At 51.2% G+C, this 20,264-nt stretch overlaps 7 protein-coding genes across 7 annotated transcripts; 3 read left to right on the top strand and 4 right to left on the bottom strand.

The window, feature by feature from the left end:
* Positions 1-2,896: 2,896 nt before the first annotated feature.
* NCS54_01422300 (Hypothetical protein) lies at positions 2,897-4,500 on the top strand (the record flags this gene model as incomplete). Its single annotated transcript, XM_053159381.1, has 3 exons — positions 2,897-2,948; positions 3,004-3,626; positions 3,685-4,500. 3 exons carry the CDS (start codon positions 2,897-2,899, stop codon positions 4,498-4,500), a joined length of 1,491 nt encoding a protein of 496 aa, XP_053015356.1.
* Positions 4,501-5,284: 784 nt separating this feature from the next.
* Positions 5,285-6,559, bottom strand: NCS54_01422200 (Hypothetical protein; the record flags this gene model as incomplete). The annotated part of the gene is made up of 3 exons (XM_053159380.1): positions 5,285-5,876; positions 5,931-6,132; positions 6,190-6,559. The coding sequence occupies 3 exons, from the start codon at positions 6,557-6,559 to the stop codon at positions 5,285-5,287; spliced, it is 1,164 nt and encodes a 387-aa protein (XP_053015355.1).
* Positions 6,560-7,577: 1,018 nt separating this feature from the next.
* NCS54_01422100 (MFS domain-containing protein) lies at positions 7,578-9,175 on the bottom strand (the record flags this gene model as incomplete). Its single annotated transcript, XM_053159379.1, has 5 exons — positions 7,578-7,919; positions 7,975-8,331; positions 8,375-8,776; positions 8,832-8,846; positions 8,903-9,175. 5 exons carry the CDS (start codon positions 9,173-9,175, stop codon positions 7,578-7,580), a joined length of 1,389 nt encoding a protein of 462 aa, XP_053015354.1.
* Positions 9,176-9,801: 626 nt separating this feature from the next.
* NCS54_01422000 (Hypothetical protein) lies at positions 9,802-10,362 on the bottom strand (the record flags this gene model as incomplete). Its single annotated transcript, XM_053159378.1, has 1 exon — positions 9,802-10,362. The coding sequence occupies one exon, from the start codon at positions 10,360-10,362 to the stop codon at positions 9,802-9,804; it is 561 nt and encodes a 186-aa protein (XP_053015353.1).
* Positions 10,363-11,097: 735 nt separating this feature from the next.
* Positions 11,098-12,799, bottom strand: NCS54_01421900 (Hypothetical protein; the record flags this gene model as incomplete). Its single annotated transcript, XM_053159377.1, has 3 exons — positions 11,098-12,297; positions 12,348-12,565; positions 12,616-12,799. 3 exons carry the CDS (start codon positions 12,797-12,799, stop codon positions 11,098-11,100), a joined length of 1,602 nt encoding a protein of 533 aa, XP_053015352.1.
* Positions 12,800-15,015: 2,216 nt separating this feature from the next.
* Positions 15,016-15,494, top strand: NCS54_01421800 (Hypothetical protein; the record flags this gene model as incomplete). The annotated part of the gene is made up of 3 exons (XM_053159376.1): positions 15,016-15,304; positions 15,359-15,409; positions 15,460-15,494. 3 exons carry the CDS (start codon positions 15,016-15,018, stop codon positions 15,492-15,494), a joined length of 375 nt encoding a protein of 124 aa, XP_053015351.1.
* A 3,823-nt stretch (positions 15,495-19,317) lies between these two features.
* On the top strand, positions 19,318-20,040 carry NCS54_01421700 (Alpha-acetolactate decarboxylase; the record flags this gene model as incomplete). Its single annotated transcript, XM_053159375.1, has 1 exon — positions 19,318-20,040. One exon carries the CDS (start codon positions 19,318-19,320, stop codon positions 20,038-20,040), a length of 723 nt encoding a protein of 240 aa, XP_053015350.1.
* Between the last annotated feature and the right edge of the window lie 224 nt (positions 20,041-20,264).

Here is a 20,264-nt window from a genome sequence, read left to right as displayed (position 1 = left end):
GGTAATAAAAACAGCGGAAAGTCTGGAGATATTTGACGTCTGGAACCGAAGCCGTCCATGCCATCGCCACACGGAGGTCGCCCTTTGCCCAAGACGGGAAGCCCATCCGAACGAGCGAGGGAGCCATCACGACAGGAACCTTTGTTAGCAGGAGGGGAGGAACCTTTGTAAACGGGCCGTATATGGTTGGAGAAGGACCACTTTTTGACGGCGATGGCTTCAGGTCTTGGCCAATCGCTTGGCGTGCGGCTCCAAAGGATTCCGCAAATTTTCCAGAACATCACCACACCCACAATGCCGAGGACCCGAGCCTCGTACGAGACATGGTGCGGCTCTATGACTGGAGGGAGCCGGCTTCGCTCCCCACAAAAGTCCGAGGAGACAGGGGAATAGCACGGAGGTGACGGGGCTGGAGATACGCGATAGCCGCGCCTCGGACACGCCGCGGTCGGTATGTTTTTTTTCCTTCATCGGAGCGATATTTTGCTATGAGAGTGAGTCAAGCATGAATGAACCATACAAAGGCGATATCGCCTTGTTCTCGATTTGCGTGATCTTTGTCAGTTCAGATGCCGCACCTCGTGATGTCATGAGATCACCAACCTCTTTCCCATATGTGGCTACAGCTTCCGAAAGCGTTCTAGATTCGATTTCCCCCTTGATTGTTTCAACGTGCGACCACCCTCCGGCGCTAGAGAAATGGCGCTTCCACGGGTCGTAACGTAGCACCTGGGATCGCCAACACAACATCCTATTCCCGAGCGTCAAGTTACCCACAACTTGGTCAAAAGGGGACTTCCGCGTGCTCCGGGTATGACGGGTATCTGACGCTTGATTAATTGTAAGCATCTTAACTGGGAAGGTCCTTGATTGCCCACTCTCGAATTACCTCAGTGAGATAGAGTAGATTAGCAATAGCCATTTCGAGAGGCTCTCTGACCAAACAGAGCTTTAACGTTTGTCATTCAATGTCTTCAACTATCCAACTTTTCGACCCGCAAAGGAAACTGCTCATTTGGCCACCACGAGTCGTATGTGGCGATACGAGAAATCAGCCAAAGAACGCAATTTCTGTAAGCTGATCTTATCTGTGGCCACTTTCTAACGCCACGGAATGACATTTCGGAACATGTCGCTGGTGCGCTAGGGAATTGCCTGGGAGGATTCAGCCACTTGCCGACGGTCATTGCCGTTACGGGAGGTTTATGAAGCATCACATAATTTTTTCAGGTACGATAAGGAGGCAGGTTTTGATAAGAACACGCATGACTCTTGCTATCTATGTTGAATCTAGATGGCCTGGCCATATTCACATTCAAACAAAGTTTTACTTTCTTCCAGGGGCGCTTGCGACAGACGCGTCTACACTTGAGCCTCCTTGGCATCTACCCGCCCCTTGTCAGAGCCGCAAGCCACCAGAGGCTGTTCATGGACCTGAATATCGCCTCGGTATCTCATGCGACCAGTCAAACCGGGCTAATGCACGCCTGGCGCTCCTCGGTATCCGGGGTACCGGGTGCAAGCCCCCGGATGCACTTCATCGTCGCCTCCTTTGATCTCTGGGGTTACGAGTCCACATGCCAGAGAGAGCACCAAACGGTTCGTGCATCAAGCCAATGAGCGGCCTCAACCATCATGGAGTCCGAACGTGGTGTCTCTGGGGTCCCCGGGTGGCGTGTGAATTGCTTCTTGTTTTGGCTGGGGCTCGGCAACGCGGCACGGAGAACCTTGTAGAGTAAGCCCAGACTCTTGCTGGATTTGGAAGCTGGTATTGAAATGAAGATTCCCATGCAGCTTTCCTATCTGTGATCGGCAAAAGTTATGCGAGTTTGTGAGACCGAAGGTAAGCGCTCTTCAGCCGAGGGACTTCTGGATGCTTGGTAAGGGGGTTACTTTAAGGCGCAGAGCAGGGATATTGATCGGCGACTTTCCAGGGGAGATATTGGAGAGGGTGTTCCTTCTTTTTGGATGTTCAAGTCTATTATTTGTCAAGCATGTGCCACATAGGGAAGTTGAATATGGTTGCCAGCGCGAGATATTCCCACCTTGCTGAGACAACATGACTGTCTTTGATGTGACCACATGGCATTTGACAATGACATACTGGTCAAATACACATGTCAACTGACATGTCCTTTTGTGTTTCCACTTCTACGCCGACTTTGGTTGTTCTTTTTGAATGTCAGGATCGGGTGATGTTGTTGTCGCCCACGCTCCCCACGCTCCTAATGCGTCTCATGACCTCAACATGCGACATCTGTTGAGAGCGTTGCAAGTCAGCATATGTCCACAACCACTGGTTTTTCTTTCTTCCTCATGATTGAAAATTGATGTTGACAAGATGGCAGAGTCGTTGTTGCTTTGGTTTCTCGCCCCAGGACAACATTCACATCCTCTTAGACTTGCGCCGCCCAACTGGCTGAACCGTCATCTACGCCACAACACCCGACTCAAGTTATCCAACACTTGAACGAGTCATGTTCTAAGTGACTTGTACTCTCCAGATAATGATTCTGTGTGTTACCCGGTGGAAGCCTTGCAGCTCGCAACGAATCAACACCAACATGTCTACGGTGACATTGACAAGAGTTGCCTCAATCTCCTCGATATTTTTATCCCAAATGCACCCTTGCACCTTAAATTTCTTCACCAGAAACAGCTATGTACCTTATCACGCCTCCTGCCAAGATGCACCCTCGGTTGTTAGTCGATATCCCCATTATCGGAAGGATTTACCCCGCATCTTGATCGTCTTCGGCTAGACCAATCATCAAGCCAAGAGCTCGATAACGGTATCAACGGTATCTCGATCATGCGGCGTCCAAGATACCGGCCTCTTTCTCGGATGCACGTCCTTATCCGAGACGCCATAAGCTGATAATTTGCCGTCTTAACCATGGCTGGCTCTACCAAGGCAAAGCTGCGTACCAAGACGGGATGCCTCACATGTAAGTCTTGCCTGAACCTCTCTTTGGCGTGGCGACTCTGACTCGCATTGACCAGGCCGACAACGTCGTAAGAAATGCGACGAAAAGTCACCTGTCTGCGGCAACTGCGCCTCTGTCGCGCGCGAATGTCAATGGCCGTCATCAAAAGATATGATCGACCGCCGTCACATATCCCACGACAGGTCGCGATACGGGGAATCTCGATCCAAGTCTCCGTGTCAGCAACCACCAAAGCCGCTTGACCCTGAGCTGGCACGAACCGAGTCTCCTGAAAGCCCTTGTAGTCCAGCTCATTCCGATGTCTCTGTCTGCCTTCACTCCGAAGTATCCATCTCTCACAGCGTCATCTCCCGAGACCTGGAGACCTGTCTGTCTCATCACTTTGCCAACAAATACTACTCCCTTCTCCTACTACCCAGCTCTCATCCGGGGTTCCACGATGGATGGCTTGCCGAGATAAAGGAGCTCATGGTAAATCATAAGAGCCTTTACTACTCCGTCTTGGCATTGGCTGCGTCGCATATTTACCTGATAGATGGCTCCTGGTGCATGCACGACCTCACGTTGAGGTACTACTCTAATGCGCTGACCGAGCTTGCGCAACTGGTGGCCAACGTGTCAGAGTTTGAGAATCACAATGGGCTGCTAATGTCTGTCATGCTGCTGTACATTCATGGGGTAAGTTGGTCTAGTTCATCAAATTAGCTGAAGCTCAAGATTAACTAACCCATCACAGTCGATGAGCTGGGACACTGATATCGATGTCCCGCAACACATCAGTGCAGCATCGCGTATCATCACACTGCGCCTTTTGAACCGCCCCGTGGGGATTGGCCGGTTATTTGATCGACTGGCGGTCGAGAGCGTCATGTACCACACCTTCTCCATCACGACTGGCCTCTGGTCTGAAACAGAGAGAGTGAGCTATGATTTTGACCCTGACTTTTGGGATCGAGCCGAGAAGTTACTAGATCGATCTTTGTTCTTTCCAGGCGCACCCAGGGGTCTGAACAGTCCGGTACTCGGTGTACCAGTGTCCTTGTTCAGAACCGCCCTATTTCTTCGACGATATTTCTCAAACGGATGTCCGCGGTCAGCCGAGTTTGAGCGACTGCAAGGCGAAGTCGCTTCATGGGAGGCACTCTTACTTGATGACAAGGAGCTTCGCTCTGGGTCTGTTGGCGAAACAGAAAACTTGACCTCACGGGAACGGTATTTCAGAGACGTGAGCTACTTGTTTGCCCTCGCGGCCTCTTTGCTACTGGAACAGGCGTCACAGCATGGGACAACAACTCCTCCGTTGATGGTACCTAGCAACTGCTGGCAGATTCAGCTGACCAGGAAAATCCTGCGGCAACATGTGGATGACGACGGATGGGCAAAGTGTTTTATAGGGAACTGGCCTATATATACGCTCGGACTCTTCATGGAGTCTAAGGCGGATCGAACAATAGTTCGAGCAGAGCTTAAACGCCGGTGGGAGTTGACGAGGTTTGTCCAAGCTGCCCGGTTTGGTCGTGACCTAGAGGAGGCATGGGCATGTCTTGCTTAGCATGTAGCAACAAATATCTTGAAATAACAATTAATCGTGAGGGACCTTAATGCGATCTAGTGTTGAGATATCGACATCACACGCGTTTTTTTGGCGTCGCGATTGTGGTTGTGTTGCTACCTACCCTGTAACAAGGAGGTAGGAACCCTAAATTGGCTTGCGATACGCCAAGATACTTTGATGGACCCAATGACTAGGTCGGTAAGATGCAATGGTGTTTGTTTTCTTCTATAGCAAGGTGGTTCAATTTGTAAGCTTTGCCAGACATGTATCGGGGGACCAACGGCGCCGTGGGATTTGTTATTTCTGTTGCCTGGTCTCATGAAGCCTTTTTTGAGGTAGTGGGCTGCCAAGAAATTGTTGACGCAGTCACCCGCACAATCCTTCCTTCACTGCATTTTTAACCCGCACTGAGAACCTGCTCAGCGTATTCAGGTGCACCAAGAGCTAAGAGACATGTCAACGTTTGCAGTAGCAATTACCCCAGCAGCTTCAGGTGCTGGGAGGGAGTTATTTTCCTCTTTGGGTTGGCTGCCAATTTAGCCCAGGAACGGCAGGGCGGAAAGAAAAAGTCACGACGGTCAACAAATGGGATCGAGACAGTTGGGTCACCAACGCGCATTAGGGGCATTGTTTTTTGGCATGCCGAATTAATGGTTTACATTAATGTGTATAGTATGTATGAGTCGCTGGCTTCTCAGTAAAATCACGATTTTTGCCAATCAAGTACGCCTCGCCATTCCCATGATGCATTCCTTGTTCATCAAACATCCCCGTAGTCCCCTTACATAAACAACATAGCAGCGGCCATGGCGGCGACGAGACCGACCATGCTGGTCGCGGCCTTGGACCCAGCGGAATCATCATCGCTAGAGCTGGAGTCAGAGCCCGATTTGGAGTCGGAGCCGGAGCCGGATCCGCTGGAGCCCTTTCCACTGGAGCCCGAGCCCGTGCCCGAGCCCGAACCAGAGCCACCAGATCCGCTGCCGCTGCCGCCGGAGCTGGAACCCAGGCCGTTCTCGTTGGCAACCTGGACGTTGTTGACAGTCAGGGGCGCGGGTGTCTTGCCACACTTCTGGGTGACGTCGATCTTGGGCTGGGGGTCTGAGGACTGGAGGCCGGTGCTGCTGACGTCCTGCCACTTGCCGTCGGTGGTCTCGAGAGGCTCGTCGTAGACGGTCTGGCCGTTGAGCTTCATCTGGAGGTTACAGTCGGTCTTGCGGCCGCGTCGTCGGAGCTTCGCGCTGTTCGAGCCAGAGGGTTCTCCGACAAAGATCGAGGCGACAATATGGATCTTCTCGCCGGCGTCGAAGTCGTCGTCGGTGTCGACCGAAACGCTGAAGGTGGCTTCGCCATCAACGGGGGCGCTCAGCTTGCTGCACATGCTAGGTTAGTCTACTGTGGTGTCCTCGATCGTTTGTACGACTTACACAGCAGGCTTGCCCTCAACCTCGACGATCTCGGCATTTTCGCTGACGGTCGCGTTCTTCAGATCGGCCTTGACAACGGCAGAGGTGGCGGTAGGTACTGAGCTCTCAGTCTTTGTAGCGCCGGTCTCTTCTTGTTCGGTGGCAGTGCCAGTTGGTTCGCCGGTAGCAGTAAGGGAATCGTCATCGCCGGCGGTAGCGGAGGCTATTGACGGTATTGTTAGCAACTGATGCGATCAAGCCATGCATCATGTCTTCATACCTTCTTCAGCTGTCCCTGTCGCCTCGGGAGCTTTTGTGGGCTCGCTGTCGTTGTTGGTCGCAGTGACTCCCGCTGAAGGCTCCTCTTCGGCAGCTGTAGGTTCCTCGGGTGATCCAGTAGCAGCAGGCTCCGATTCCTGGGGGGCAGCGGCAGATTCCGCGGGCTCTTTGGTGTCGGCGGTGGGCTCGGGGGAGCTGTTGTCTTGTGTAGGTTCCGCGACGGGAGCAGCTGCTGACGGCTCCTCGGCGGCGGGCTCTGAAGGGTTCTGAGGGGCAACGGCGCTTGGCTGCTCCTCAACAGGCTCAACGGCTGTCTGCGCCAGGCCGTGTCCGACCAACAGGCCCAGGAGAAGGCTTTGAGCAAAGCGCATATCGGGCGGCGGTGATTAAGTGGTGATTAGAGTAGAAGCGAATATGACGTTGTAGAGCTGTAAATGGTAAATAGAATCGAATAGACTGGAATTTAGAACACGCAAAAAAGCTGGACCCTTGAACAGCTTGGCCATGGTTTGTTTATATAGGCACCGAGCAAGCTCCCTCCCTTTTTCTCGGGGACCACTAAAGGCCGGGGCTGAGGGACCCGGTGGACACTTTCAGGTGGTGGCACTGCTCGTGGCTGGGCAGTTCTAGGCCCCGGCGCTTGGGGGAATAGTTCCAGACAGAGGTCAGCCACTGGGCCTTAGCGCCGGCTTTTCAAGGCCCGGGGCAGTGCTTCTTTGCTGGAGCCAATGGCCTCCTGTGACATAAATAGCTGCCGAGGCCCGTTGACCCGGACAAGTCCGTTTGACGTGTGAGACAGGGGCGTTCCCTTCCAACGGATCAACTCGTTGCTCGTTACAGGAGAGACTGGTGACACGGGCAGTTCTAGTTATGCCAGACACATGCAAATGAGCGAGCAGCTAAGCTTAATCCCCTTCCGGAACAGTGACAGAACCCTCCCTGCCAGGGCTGAAGATGGCTTCACTAGTTTCGACGCCACGCCAGGCCGCCATATGAGCAGCTGAAATGCTAACCAGCGCCATGGAAACCTCCCTTCCAATCGACTTTTGGTCATTCTCGTCCTGTGTGGTCATGCACATTTCCACAAACCGGCTTGACCGCCCCACCCCCTGCAAGAGACATTGGCCGTTGCTCTGGCTGGGCACACGAGCCATCTCGTATTTTCCAGGGCATGTTTACGCGGGTCGACTCGCCGCTGTTGCTCCACGTAAATCTCGTCAAATCGAGCCCCATCATGCAATTCTCGTCAAGGGAGAGGCGAGTACGATAAAATACCACTATTGCCGACCTCATATTCCTGTGTCAAATCACCACTTTTCTCCTGTTGTTTACCAACAAAACACTCGCCATTCTTGCATCAGATCTTGCGTTTCCAAGCCGAGATACTCACTAATCTTGCCTCTTGTCAATCTTGGGCAAACACAACCACGAAGCCAACATGATACCCGTTATAGCCATGACTGTGGGTTGCAGCACTTGCACGCTGGCCAACTGAGCCAACACACCGACTGAGAAGGGTAAAAGCGCCGCGCCACATCCTCCCATTGCAGTAGCAAACCCAATCACTCTAACCTTGAGGTGTTCTGGGAGGAGTTTGCTGGCCACAATGACCACTCCCGGATAGAGAGGCCCAAGGAAAAAGCCTTGGAGAGCGACGACGATGGCGGAAACAAGGAAGCGAGGGACGAGCACAAACACCAGCCCTAAGCCAAGAGCAGTCGTAATGTACACCTGTCGCAAGCCATCTTGTCAGCACCAGGCAACCAAGTCGAGCAAACAAACTTACCGTCAGCGCAATCTTGACGCCTAGCCGCGGAGTCGCAAAACCCAGCACTATTCGCCCAAGGGTTAGCCCAAGCCAAAACCATGTGGCTGTCAGACCGCTCTCAAACGCCTCGCCTCCTCGTGCCGTTGCCATAAACAGCACGATCCAGCCACCCAAGGCATTCTCGATGCCCACGTAGCAGAACATCAAGAAGGCGCAAAGCCACGATACTCGAGCAGCCGGCATCCGGAAAAGGGCGGCGGTCAGCGTATTCTCGCGCTCTGCTTCGGTCTCGTTGGGCGTGCCCCGGTGGCCATGGTCAGTGGCATTCCAGAATGACCATGTGAGGCTGACGAGCTCTATGATGGACATGCCGAGCTGGGCCGTTAGCTTGGACAATGACCACGGCAACATCACCTACCATGACGTAGAAGAAGGAATACCAAGGTATGTGCGCCTTAGTTATCATTATCGTCGCAATAAGAGGACTCAGCATAGCTCCGAAAGCATAAAATGCACCCGTAAAACTGAGAATTCTCGTAGAGTTGGCCAGAGTGCTGATCCATCCATTGAGTGCCGAGTCGAACAGACCATGGCCAAAGCCCGCGACGATAAATGCCATGACTGTCACCATGTATGGCGGATGAAACACTATGGTGAGATGAGAGGCGATATGACAGCCGGCGCATAGCATGGGGATGCCACGCAGACCTAGCTTCTGGTGAAAGTAGTCGTTGAGGGTTGCTGAGGCGATGTAGCCCGCGAATCGGGAGAGGAAGACGATGGACAAGACAACATAGTCGACACCATAGTCTTCTTCAATCTAGCAATATTGTTAGCGAGGTGATACAGATGTCAGCGCGGGTAGGGGCAAATACATAAGGGATGAGTGCCTATTGGTTGCGTTCGTTAGCGAAAGTCTTGAGCAGACAATATTCGGTGATCTTACTCCGTATACAACATCATTCGCTCCCATAACCAAGAAGCCCCAAGAGCACGCTGCGACTCGGAAGACGTTGATTTTGGGGTCGTTCCATTTCTGCGTCACTTCGACGACATTCTGCGATTGGCCGGACTCAAAGACGCCATTCTGGGCCAACGTGCGTCGTGAACCACCAAAGCTGGGGCGTTCCTCTGCTGGAACATCATGTCTCAGAGGCGGATAACGCGCCTGGAACTCGATAGGAGCCAGCTCAATCGTCGCGCACGAGCGTGTCGCCATCATCACCGGTATCACGAGGTTATTGCGTATCCTCGCTGGAGTTGAGTTGAGAATTCGTGGAGAAGACAGGTCTCCACAGGACGAGTCCACGTGGGGTTTGAAGATGGGTTTAATGACTAATGGATGAAAGAAAGAATCTCACCTGATCCCACCGTTATGAATCCTGGTCTCTTGGGTGACTGGATACGGGTCTTGGCATCGTTTGAGGCCGATGTGGAGCGTCATTACAATTTCCTAATTAGGTATTTGTAAGAGAACGAAGTATCAAGTATGAAGAGAGGAGAATATGATCATGTGTGGGAACTGTCCAGTTTATCACTGACTGATGGCTTAGTCTAGAGTTGTGCAGCCTCAAAGACAACGACTGCAATGGAGAATATCGGTGTTGCTTAGTTGCCGAAAAGCAAAGGACGGACGAAGTAGATCAGTTGTGGTATATCTACTGGACATGCTATCTAGCACCAATACACGACTACCGAGTGAGTAACAGCGAGAGAGGAAGCGGGAGTTTGTTGGGGGTACAAGATCTCGGGCAAGAAAGTAAGTCTCGATCAAAATAGCCTGCGTCTCCATGCGCTCCTAGACCGCGAACATGTGCTTTAGGTGTTCGTCCTCTCAGTACGACTTCAGTTTCCCTCCTTGCCAGGGGCCACCCTCAGTCCAAGGTCATGGTCCGACACAATTCGAAGTGGGCATCGGGGTCTATTCGCCCTCTCCTCAAGCATCTTTCTATTCTTCTCCTTGTTAGCCTCTCCGAACCTCCGTTGCTCATCAGTCAGCGGCAGTGGTGGTGGCAGCAGGCTCTTATCGGGGTGGAACCACTGCTCTTGTGGAACGCCTCGGCCGTCGACGCCGCGAAACTTGGTCTCGTTTTCCGGGTTGAAAGGCATGCGGTCGAGAAGAGCCTTGATCTGGCGTGGCGAGAAGGGGACAGCGTCAACAACCTCACGGTCGGCCGTGAGGGAGCGAAAAATGCCATCTGTGCCCAGGGACACGACGCCGTGGAGAGTGAGGTCATGTTTGATGTTCTTGAGCAGCTTGCTCAGCTCGAGCTGGTCTTGGGCGGTGTCGAATGGGTAGAGACTCTGGTCGAAAGTGCTGGTTCTCTTGACGGCCTGCTCAGAAGCCTGATCAGAAGCGCATCCCTTCTCGACAGGCTGCTCAGCAGGCTGGGTTTCGGACTGCATGATTGTACACCTTGATGATAAACTTAATAATAGGACTTGGTATGATCAAACAGATGAATGTTGATGAGTTCAACAGAGGTGCGGCAGCTTAGAGTGTTATATAGGGATCTACAACCAACATCGTTGATGCTGAATCAGCTAGCAAGCAGGGGTGCAATCGAATTAAATCCCAGCTCTGGATGGTGATCCTTTCAAGCCGAGGTCTATTAGCGAGGGTCTCCCCCACCCTCCTTCGAGGTTGATCATCCTTCTACCCCCTAGGCAGCAACGTTGTCGGTTGTTGGACAAGGTGACCGACATGGGCCTTGCGCCTTGTGGCGAACCAGGCGAACTGTTTGGGGGCTAAGAACAGGAAGATGACTCCTCCCCAAATACTGTAACTGGCAAGGTGATGAAGAACATGATAGCACCTTGGGCAAAGGTGAGTCATTTCTTGTTAGGAACTGGGAAATGTGTCTGCACTGCCGCGTTTTGTGGCTTTAACTCTTATTTTCACCATTGTGTTCAAAGTCGTGTTTTTTCTGTTGTAGATGATTCTTTCTCTCTATAAGAAGGTAATTGGCTGAACAGCCAACGTTGAAATATTCGAGACCACAGAGGTTTGCCGTTGCCTTTTCTATCATAGGGTCTCATCCTTATCAGCGTCTTCAGCACCCGCTTTGCTGATCAGCATGTTTGGCCTTCACCATCATTCCATCAACTGGCTTGATTGTTACTTGTAGCATCTAAAAAGCGTTAGCTGCTTAAACCGCCTTGAAGTGCCTGCAAAGCTTGACCTACAGGATATAGCTCTGACTTGACCTTGTACTGATCCTTGTCGTTTAGAATAGGCTGCCCATTGTCATCCAAGTCGAGTTCGCCTAGACCAACTTTGACAAAGTCAAACTGACGCGCAACAATGGCAATGATGACACGGGCCTCAATATTCGCAAGCTCTTGGCCGATACAGTTCCGCGGGCCTCGTTCAAACGGTCTCCAAGCACTAGGTGTAAATCCCCATGTGCTAGTGTCGCCAAGCCATCGTTCTGGGACGAAATCGTCAGCCGAGGCGCCGTAGACGACTGGGTCACGGTGAATAATGTGCTGGCAGTTGTATATGATGGTGCCGTCCAAGCAGAGTTCCTCTCCCGTCGATGTACGGACTGTGAATCCAGACCCAGGTTCTGCATAGCGACCAGTTCCTGCCGGAGGGTGTATTCGGAGAACCTCTTTAATAACTGCTGACACATATGTCATGCGGCGAACAAGATCTTCTCCGTTGGCATATAACTTGGATCTCACAACAGACGGTTCCGGATCAGGGCCGAACAGTTCGTCCAGTTCAACACGAACCGCTTTTTGAACTCGGGGAGTCCGAGATAGCTCATAAAAAGTCCAGGAGAGGAGGATGCTAGCTGTATCATGACCGGCGAAGAAGAAGCTCTTCATTTGATCCGAAGTATGGCTGAGAAGTTCAGGAGTGAGCTCATTGATGTCCTGGAAACCCAGCGAAAGGATGCTGCGCGACTTGTCTCCTCCGCCAATTGCTTGATGCTCGTCAAACTTGCGACGCACAATATCTCGTAGCATCCCATCGACTTGTCCTGCCAGTCGGCGACGCTTGGCTCCTAAGCTGGGGGCTAGCCACCAGGGCAGATTATGTCTGCTCGAGTAGGTACTTAACAGTTCCATGAATAGGCGGATGACCTGACTCTGACCAGATGGATCAACGCTCTGAGCTCCAAGGTCCTCATCCATGGCGACAGCGCTGATAACATCAATCGTCAGGTTGACTATCAAGGACAACAGGGAAAACCGTTCGCCTGAACGGGCGTGATCCTCAAGGCGGTTAATGAACGGCTCGGTTTTGTCCAATATATAGGGGAGGAGGGTCATCAATTGGTTCGGCGCAAAGCCAGGCGCGAATCGCTTTCGAAGTTTCCTCCAGTCCTCGCCCTAGAAGATGTCATAATGAGAGTGCATTATTCATCATGGACGAATCTTACCTCTGCACTGATGAGAGATGATGGACCAAGTAGATGTATAATATCCTTCATGGTAGGCGTCTTTGGCGTACTCCAGGGGAATAGGGTCGAAGACTTGGCAACTTGTTCAGCAATATCATGGCTCGTGATGAGAGCCACGGGCTTTGAGACGGGCCGCATGTCAACGAAGATCAACGGCGGCCTTCCAAGTTTCTCGTACATCTCGGCAAAGATGAGATCTACCAGGAATTAGTGTCGGATGCTGTTGAGCAAGGGGGTGCTGTTGTACCTGGATGCCTATCCCTTTGTGCATGTTTGGAGATCTCATCATACACGAGCATATGCCCCCATATCAAGGAGGGTGGCAGCTGTGGAAGATGAGCGTACTGCTTGAATCGTTTGAAGCGTAGCTTGGTGATGAGGTACGTGATGAACAGCGACACGGCCGCAAATATGAAGGGCTTGAGGACCATGGCGGCCCAGACATTGATGTGCTAGTCGCTCAAGATGGGGAAGAGAAAAGTGCAGTCTACACATGTAAGCTCGGTTAAGAAGATAAAGCAAACATGGAGCAATGTCGCGAAGCTGACCCCATCTGGACTGTCAGCTTTACGCTAGAGGGATCGCGGCGCAGCGAGGTGGCGAGCCAGCCAATACGGGCGCTGTGAATCAGCGAAGCCTGATAAATTAGCGGCCTGTACCCCCTGTCGTGTCGTCGCTAAAATATTTCCTCTTTCACTGCCCAAGACTCTTAACGCCGATGATTAGGATGGGTGAACAGTTTCGTTGCGATAGTCAATTAACCGAAAGATTGCCGATATCGTGGGTTGGCTCTGATGCCTTCTTTAATGTCACCTTAGAGAGAATTAAAGCGCAAAGTATACACAACGAATGTGGACTGAGCCCGTTCGGCTGCTCGTCAACAAAGGTGTTCCTGCAGAAGGGTGTCCCTATGCCTGTGCCAAAATAGCTGCCTATCTTCAAATAAACGCACCGAGAGGAACGAAAGAGTCAACTATAGAGGATGGAAGTGAAGGTAGGAACAAAAATGTATGATGATGCTCTGCTGAGGAGAAGATCCCGGGGCCAAGTGCTCAAGCACTCCCCTCGTTCCCCCATCCCTGGCCCTGCCAAGACATTCCGACGCCCAAGGTCACTGATTCGAATCCTGAACTCGTGAAATGCAAAGGCAAAGCCTTGACGTTGTCATTGTGCTTCCTGCAAGTATTATAAAACGCATTTTTACAATTGAAAACTCCTGAAGCACATTCTTCTCGCCAAGCGTCTTCGACGAGACTGAGCCATAATGCTCACGTTATCTGTCTCCCCCAACAGCACTCCCTGAGAGCAACCTCCATTTTCTGAGCTTATGCCACGTGTTTGAGTAGCATACAGTCGTTCCGAAATTGTGCGATCCGTTACAAGTTGGTTCGATCGACACGAGTGTCGCCTCATCTATTAGCCGTGATGGATTTCCTGGCTCACTAGCAATACCCGTTTGACGATGATAGCACAGGTGAGGCGGTCAGCAACAAGACACAGTATCAAGCATGGCATGCTGCGCCCCTGTATGGTACCACAATATCACTGGAGGGCCCATGAGCTGTTCATCTTTGGCTGAGTGACCTGAGCAACGTTGTTTTGTTACATGGAAGTACCAGTACCACACGACCCCAGGAGGGGACTGTGCGGAATTGAGACCACCTGTTAGCCGAAGGGGGGTTTCGTCACGATCAGATTCGCCCATCTGATTCAAGATCGCCTGAATCTCGCCCCAATCTCTCTTCATGCATATGTAGGGACGGGCCGTATCGTCGCCCATCAAGCTGAACCGAGCCACGTCATTTATGATGGAGCTTCGTATTCAACCACTGATGACGCTGTCTCTGTTTGAGCGGTGGGAATTGTGTACAGTATCCACAGAGGTGCAAATGCATGATGGATGTCAAGCCCGCCATGATGTCCTACATTCTATAGCATAGGGTGTGGTCGGACAATGAAACTTAGCAAGATTAGCGTGATTTTCCTTGAACATGCCCGTACTACATTTATACTGAAGCCTGTTAGACACTTGCTTTCTTGCCTAGTCCCATCACTCGAAATGCCCAAGCCAAAGTTGCGCGAATTTGGAATTGGCCATGTCCAAAGCCACCTGGTTTCTGTGTCTCAGTGTTGCAGGGCGAGGAAAGGTTTCACCCGCTCGGCCCATCGAATCAGTGGCGAAGACATGAAGCCAGAGACACCTTCCCCTCTTTTGAGGCCTTTCACTTGTCCAGCAGCTGGAGCTTCCCGTCTGACATCTCCACTCTCCCCCCAGCTTCGCCATCTGGCCTCTACCTCTTGTCTCACAAATGATGGCAGTTTTGCCCGTCTGCTTCTGTCGGTAGTTGGCATTGGTGGTTGCCAAGATGCAGAGGACATGAAGGGGTGGTTACACCAGGCACGCTGGATCTTTGGCGTGCAACTGTGGAGGCTGTGCCAGTCTTTCTGCAGGATGAGAGTCGAGAGCAAACTTGAAAATAGAGAAGCCTAGTCCGTGAAAAGTCCTTGACGTAAGGTAGTAGACCAGAGGCGAATGGCAGTATAAATACCCCTATGGCCTCCCAGACATGGCTATCTTCATCACGGCACATCTTCTTCATCCAACAAACCCTTAGCAAACGACTATCTTGAGACATCCAGAAACACCATGGACTCTCTTCCCAGACCCTTCACCATCACTGTTGACGGCCAGAAGGTCGCACCCCCAGTTGAAAATGGCGACGATCGAATTCACGCCACAACTGGCAACGACGCGGCCGTCTTCACCCTCAATGACTGTCACCTCAAGTCTAATGGCTGGTTCCTAGGCCGCTACCAGGTCGAGGATCGGAGCCTTTTGCCCAAGCGTGTGTACTGGTTTCAGGCTGGACAAGAGGATAGAATCCAGCCAGTTTTTGCTGTAGAGGAGGGGGACTCGGTTGTTCTGAAATTCGGAGGTACGTATGTTAGAGGCTTTGTGTAGTCCTGTATGTTGACTTAGAACTCTCCAGGATCGCCTCTCGTTGCTATCGAAAGTCTCCTCTTTGCAACCCTTCTTGACGGTATGTTATAACATGAAGAGTGGCTGTTTAGGAGCTAACAGCAATGGTAGAACCCCAACAGAAGGTTGAGATCAATTACCAGTAGTTAGGCATTGGAACCTGTATCCGGACTGCTATTGGACTCACCCACATGCCTGCCTATTTATGCTGCCCAAATGGATTCCGAGATGAGGCATTGGTGCCGAGGAAGCTGGCTTCACTCGCGTCATGGGATTTCTCATGGAGACAAGGCAGTGACATTACCTTTAGTTGCTGTGTCCTGAAATGGAAATCCTGCTTGGCTTCTGTCGTTCCCGCAGTCAGACTGCACTCTCCATATCCATGATATTTCTTCGCCAAATAGGCCCGTGATTGTGATGCCAGGGCTTTCAACCATAGCTCGCAATGTGTGAAGACGACCATAGGGATGTAGCAATGTAGTTGTAGGCTCACATTCTACAAAACCGGCACGAGTAGAAGCTTAGGAGTGAGATAGTAGATGATATCTGGGTAAAGCTCAATTACACAATTGTAATTAATCGCCTCTTGAAAGCGCTCCAGGTCAATTTGTGTTGCCCACGGGTGCCTAGTCCTCGATCATATCCTGTCTCTAATGCCTGGGCCCTTCGAGATGAGTGGTACCCGATTCGTCGAAACCATTCAGTACTTGTACCATCCGGCACAACCATCATTCCCGAGAACATCAAGTAGGTAGCAGGTGGTATAGCCCGCAGCATCCAAATAAGCCAGATGGATATAGGCTCCCCCTTCTCAAGCTCTGGGTCCGTGGCATCCAAGCCCTTCTCATCGACCACCTCCCACCACCCAGTTGTCACTATCATTATCCGACGGTGCTGGCCAGGTGACTTTGCACTGAGGATTGCTGGCGCAACCCAACCCAGCAACGTGAGATAGGCGGATCCGATGGGACCGTGCTTGGCCTGAGGAAACCGTGGTACGACCTGACAGTCAAGAATATCTACCATACTGGTATAATCTTGATGCTCTTCAGACCAAAAGATAGGCCCGTCCACAGCTGCCCACGACCAAGACGGAGCGCGATATGTTGCAGGCCGTGGTTGGATAGGGGATGACCTCACTCGATTCCAACAAAGGTTGTGGGCGAGTGTGGCTTCAAACAATCCCGCCACGAATGAAGTGTGGTTTACTCTCGCCAGCTCTTCGCCAACGGCCGAGATTGCAGAGAGTCGATCCATGGGATTTGTCAAGCCGCGGGATAAGTAAGAGCTAAGAAGATCTTTCCAAAACAGCTCCCAAGATGTTGAAGCTATCGCGGCCCGACCCAGGGAGAAGCTCAGCATGGCCATGTCGAAGGGGCCTAGCTCAGTCTGCTCTAGGTTTAGCCCACCGTCGCTGGCTCTTGTCTCTTTACAGAACCAGTGCAACTGTTGAGAAGAGTAGTATAATATCCTAGGAGACAGTACGTGCTCTTGCAACGTCCACGCTCTGCTATTGATAGGGTCCGGAACCCAGTCTCGGTACAGATATCCGGACTGGTGAAGGAGTAGGAAGACTGTACCCGATTTGCCATCGGAACATGTTAATGGAAACTTGAACTTTGGCTTGCTTTGCATGTGGGCTTGACGAGTATTCAAAAACCCATCGCGATAACATGATGAGCTCGCTGCTGAGATGGTGACTGTTGTTCCTTGATATATGTCGGCCATCTTGTTGACCTCTCTCGCAACATCCTCTGGATCATCTTGGATTATGCACAAGGAATCGATCCAGAGATAGTATATGCCGAGACGGACTGATACTTCGATGGCATCCACGATGGTCCCGGGAAGAGTTTTGATGTCGATATGAGTCTCATGTTGCGTGAGTCGCGCTTTGATCAGCTTGAAAGGCTGATCACCACCCCAGCAGTAGCTCAATGTCGCATAGGGACATCTGTTTTGAACCGTAGTAACCTGGAGGCTCGTGCAGATATTTCCCTGTGCGCTGAGCTCTAAAAGTCTCATCGGCATGCGTTGAGCGGCCGACTCATGGCATGCATTGTGATTTGTTCGGCACCGATGAAGCCACTCTTTTGCCTTTGAATAGCCTCTTTCTGATCCGGGTGATAGATTGGGCAGCCTTCGATGCACCAATTCGCCTGCTGGGTCATCTACATGGGTGCACATATGCATCAGCATTTCAGGACGCACAGTTCCTGATATCAGTGGGATTATACCTTCCACACTGCACAGGAGGTATTTGGAGTGAAACCGATCATAAAAGCCTCGTTTTGTGCCATCGTCGCTTATGTTTTCGTAACCGAAAACGAGTGAGCTGAGGCCGAATTCCTGGTTGTAGGAGATTTCCGCCCCGAACTTGGTATCAGGGTTGGGGTCAGTGATATCTGAAAGTTCCTCATCGTCGACGAGACTGCTGAAGAACATACAACCGCGGCCTGCGCGATCAATAACGTCCTGTGCTGTGATGCCTGGGTAAAAGACCAGCTGACCGTCAGGCTTAGTTAAGGCAGCAGTAGGCAAGGCTTGGCGTAGGTGGGCAACGACATCCTCACAAAGAGGGCATGAGTGCGCTTCAGCCAGATCTTGGCTCATTTTGCCCAGCCAGTAAGCAGATCTGCAGCAGTATGTTTCGAGTCGACGATGTAATGTTGTCTCGGTGATGAGGAGAGAAGTGACAATCAAGCAGCATTTCGTTTGAGCTTGGCATGGATTATGTAATGTGGTCTTCGATATGCAGCCATGTGTAGAAGTGAAAGGGATGAGCAATGCTCTCTTTAACTCAGTTTATTATGATTCAGGGGCAAAAGACCGAGAGAAACTATTATGAGCGCCCTCGTTTGGTGTATCGTTCCTCTTTCGGGTCGCTGGAATTGTGTTCTTGCTTTGCGATATAAAAGTCACGACAAGGCGACATCTTGAGCAGCGAGTGGCTAGCAATAATAGCTAAGACATAATGCAAATAGAAAGGAAGAGCAAAAAAGAATGTTGAGTAGCACCTACTCGCTTCGATCGAGTGCTGATTTGTATGTTAGATGAGATCCCATGTGTGGATGGTTGAGTGTTGCTTACACCTCCGGGTTATGAGCCCGGCTGTTTGAAGTTAGTATGAGAAATTGAACCTTGGAGATTGAGTGTGAACATACCGCGCTGCCGCTGCGCCAAGGTGCTTTCTTGGATGGAAAGTCGGCTTGCAATTTCAACTAGCATGACTGCCTCGTTGTCAAGCGAGAGGGTAAGCCCTGAGTGGATCTGTTTCTGTAGACTGGAGTCTTCGGATAAGATCTCGGCCCAAAGCGGTCCTTTTGAGGCTAGGGAACTAGATCCGCTCGATCTTTTATCCCCCGCCTGAGAATTAGCATGCCTCTGAAGAGCATTTATTATAGGTATTGAAACCTAGGTACCAAGGACAGTGCAACTTGAGATGGATGGCGGCACCTATCTCTTCTACGAAGGAGGTTTCATAAGAACCTAGTTAAGTATGGACATTAGAAATGAATTTGATTGAAATTTGGTTCGATTTTCATTCGATTCTCATTCGATTTTGAGTCAAAGGAATGATGATGGCGTAGAGAGCCCTCCCGATTTGGCAAGTCGCCGAATTCTTCCTAGCGGGCGAGGAGGATTTGGGTTGGCAAAAGCACAGCATCTAACTTGCATATTAGTTAAATCAATATTTCTAACTGATCCCAGGTGAAATGATGTTATGTGTACTCTTGGTTGAAGTGATATATCATTGTACGTGCCTATCGCATTGTTTTATCAAGTATCAAGTGGGAACAACTTGATGCCGCCAGTCCAAACGTACCACCTCTTCGATGACGTATCTAGCATACTCCTTATTGGCTAGTTCATATACCCTGACTTTGCCTGATTCCCGAACGAAGCGTCTCTCCGCCAGTTCTTCCCCTTCACCTTCACACCCTACCTCCTTTCAAGGTTACACCCAACATGTCGTCCAATCAGCTCTTTCAATACTCTGTAGTCTCAGCTCTCATGGATGGCGTCGCCGAGACTGGCATCACCATCTCAGACCTCATCGCGCGCGGCGATCACGGTCTCGGCACGTTCCGACACATGGTGGGCGAAATGATCATCCTCGATGGGGTCATCTACGACATGAAACCCGATGGCTCAGTTGTTGCTGTTGATAGCACTGCATGCGCAGAGCAATTGGCTCCTTTCGCTATGGTTACTCGCTTTGAACCCACAGCTACGATCTCGAGGCCCCTGCAGGACAAAGACACGTTGGCACAGATCCTGTCACAGCTTCTTCCGGGGACCAAAAACCACTATGTGGCTTTCAGGGTAGACGGTGCCTTCAAGGCAGTAACGGTCCGTACCGTTGGCGGCCAGAAGTCTCCCGGTGAGAGGCTTGCCGAGCTCGGGAAGCGGCAGGTCTCCCACTCGTTCGAGCAGGTCCGGGGCACGATTATTGGCTTCAGGTCACCCGCGTTTATGCAGGGGGTTAGTGTTGCCGGTGATCACCTGCATTTCATCTCGGAAAATCGGGACTCGGGTGGACATGTGTTGGCCTTGGAAAGTGACGATGATTTGACCATTGCGGCAGCCCCCATCACGGCGGTTCATTTACAGCTGCCCTTAAATGACGAAGACTATAATCAGGCTGAACTCGCCAGGGATGACAAAGGGATTGCTGCTGTTGAGGGGTAACGTAGGGACCCCACCTTTGGCCATCACCCCCCTTTAGCCACATCATCATAGACTTCATGCTTGGCAATGCGAATAATTAAGTCAGCCATAGAATTGTCATTTTATATCATATGAAGCTTAAAAATATATCATAATAATCAGAAATAGATAAAGAATATAAATATTAAATTTCTTGCGCTCTCAAAGACCTCAAACACGCTCCACTCATATAAGTTACTTCGACG

Source organism: Fusarium falciforme, chromosome 12 (genome assembly GCF_026873545.1).
Source record: "Fusarium falciforme chromosome 12, complete sequence".
Taxonomy (NCBI): domain Eukaryota; kingdom Fungi; phylum Ascomycota; class Sordariomycetes; order Hypocreales; family Nectriaceae; genus Fusarium; species Fusarium falciforme.
This window is presented reverse-complemented; position numbering and strand designations above follow the sequence as displayed.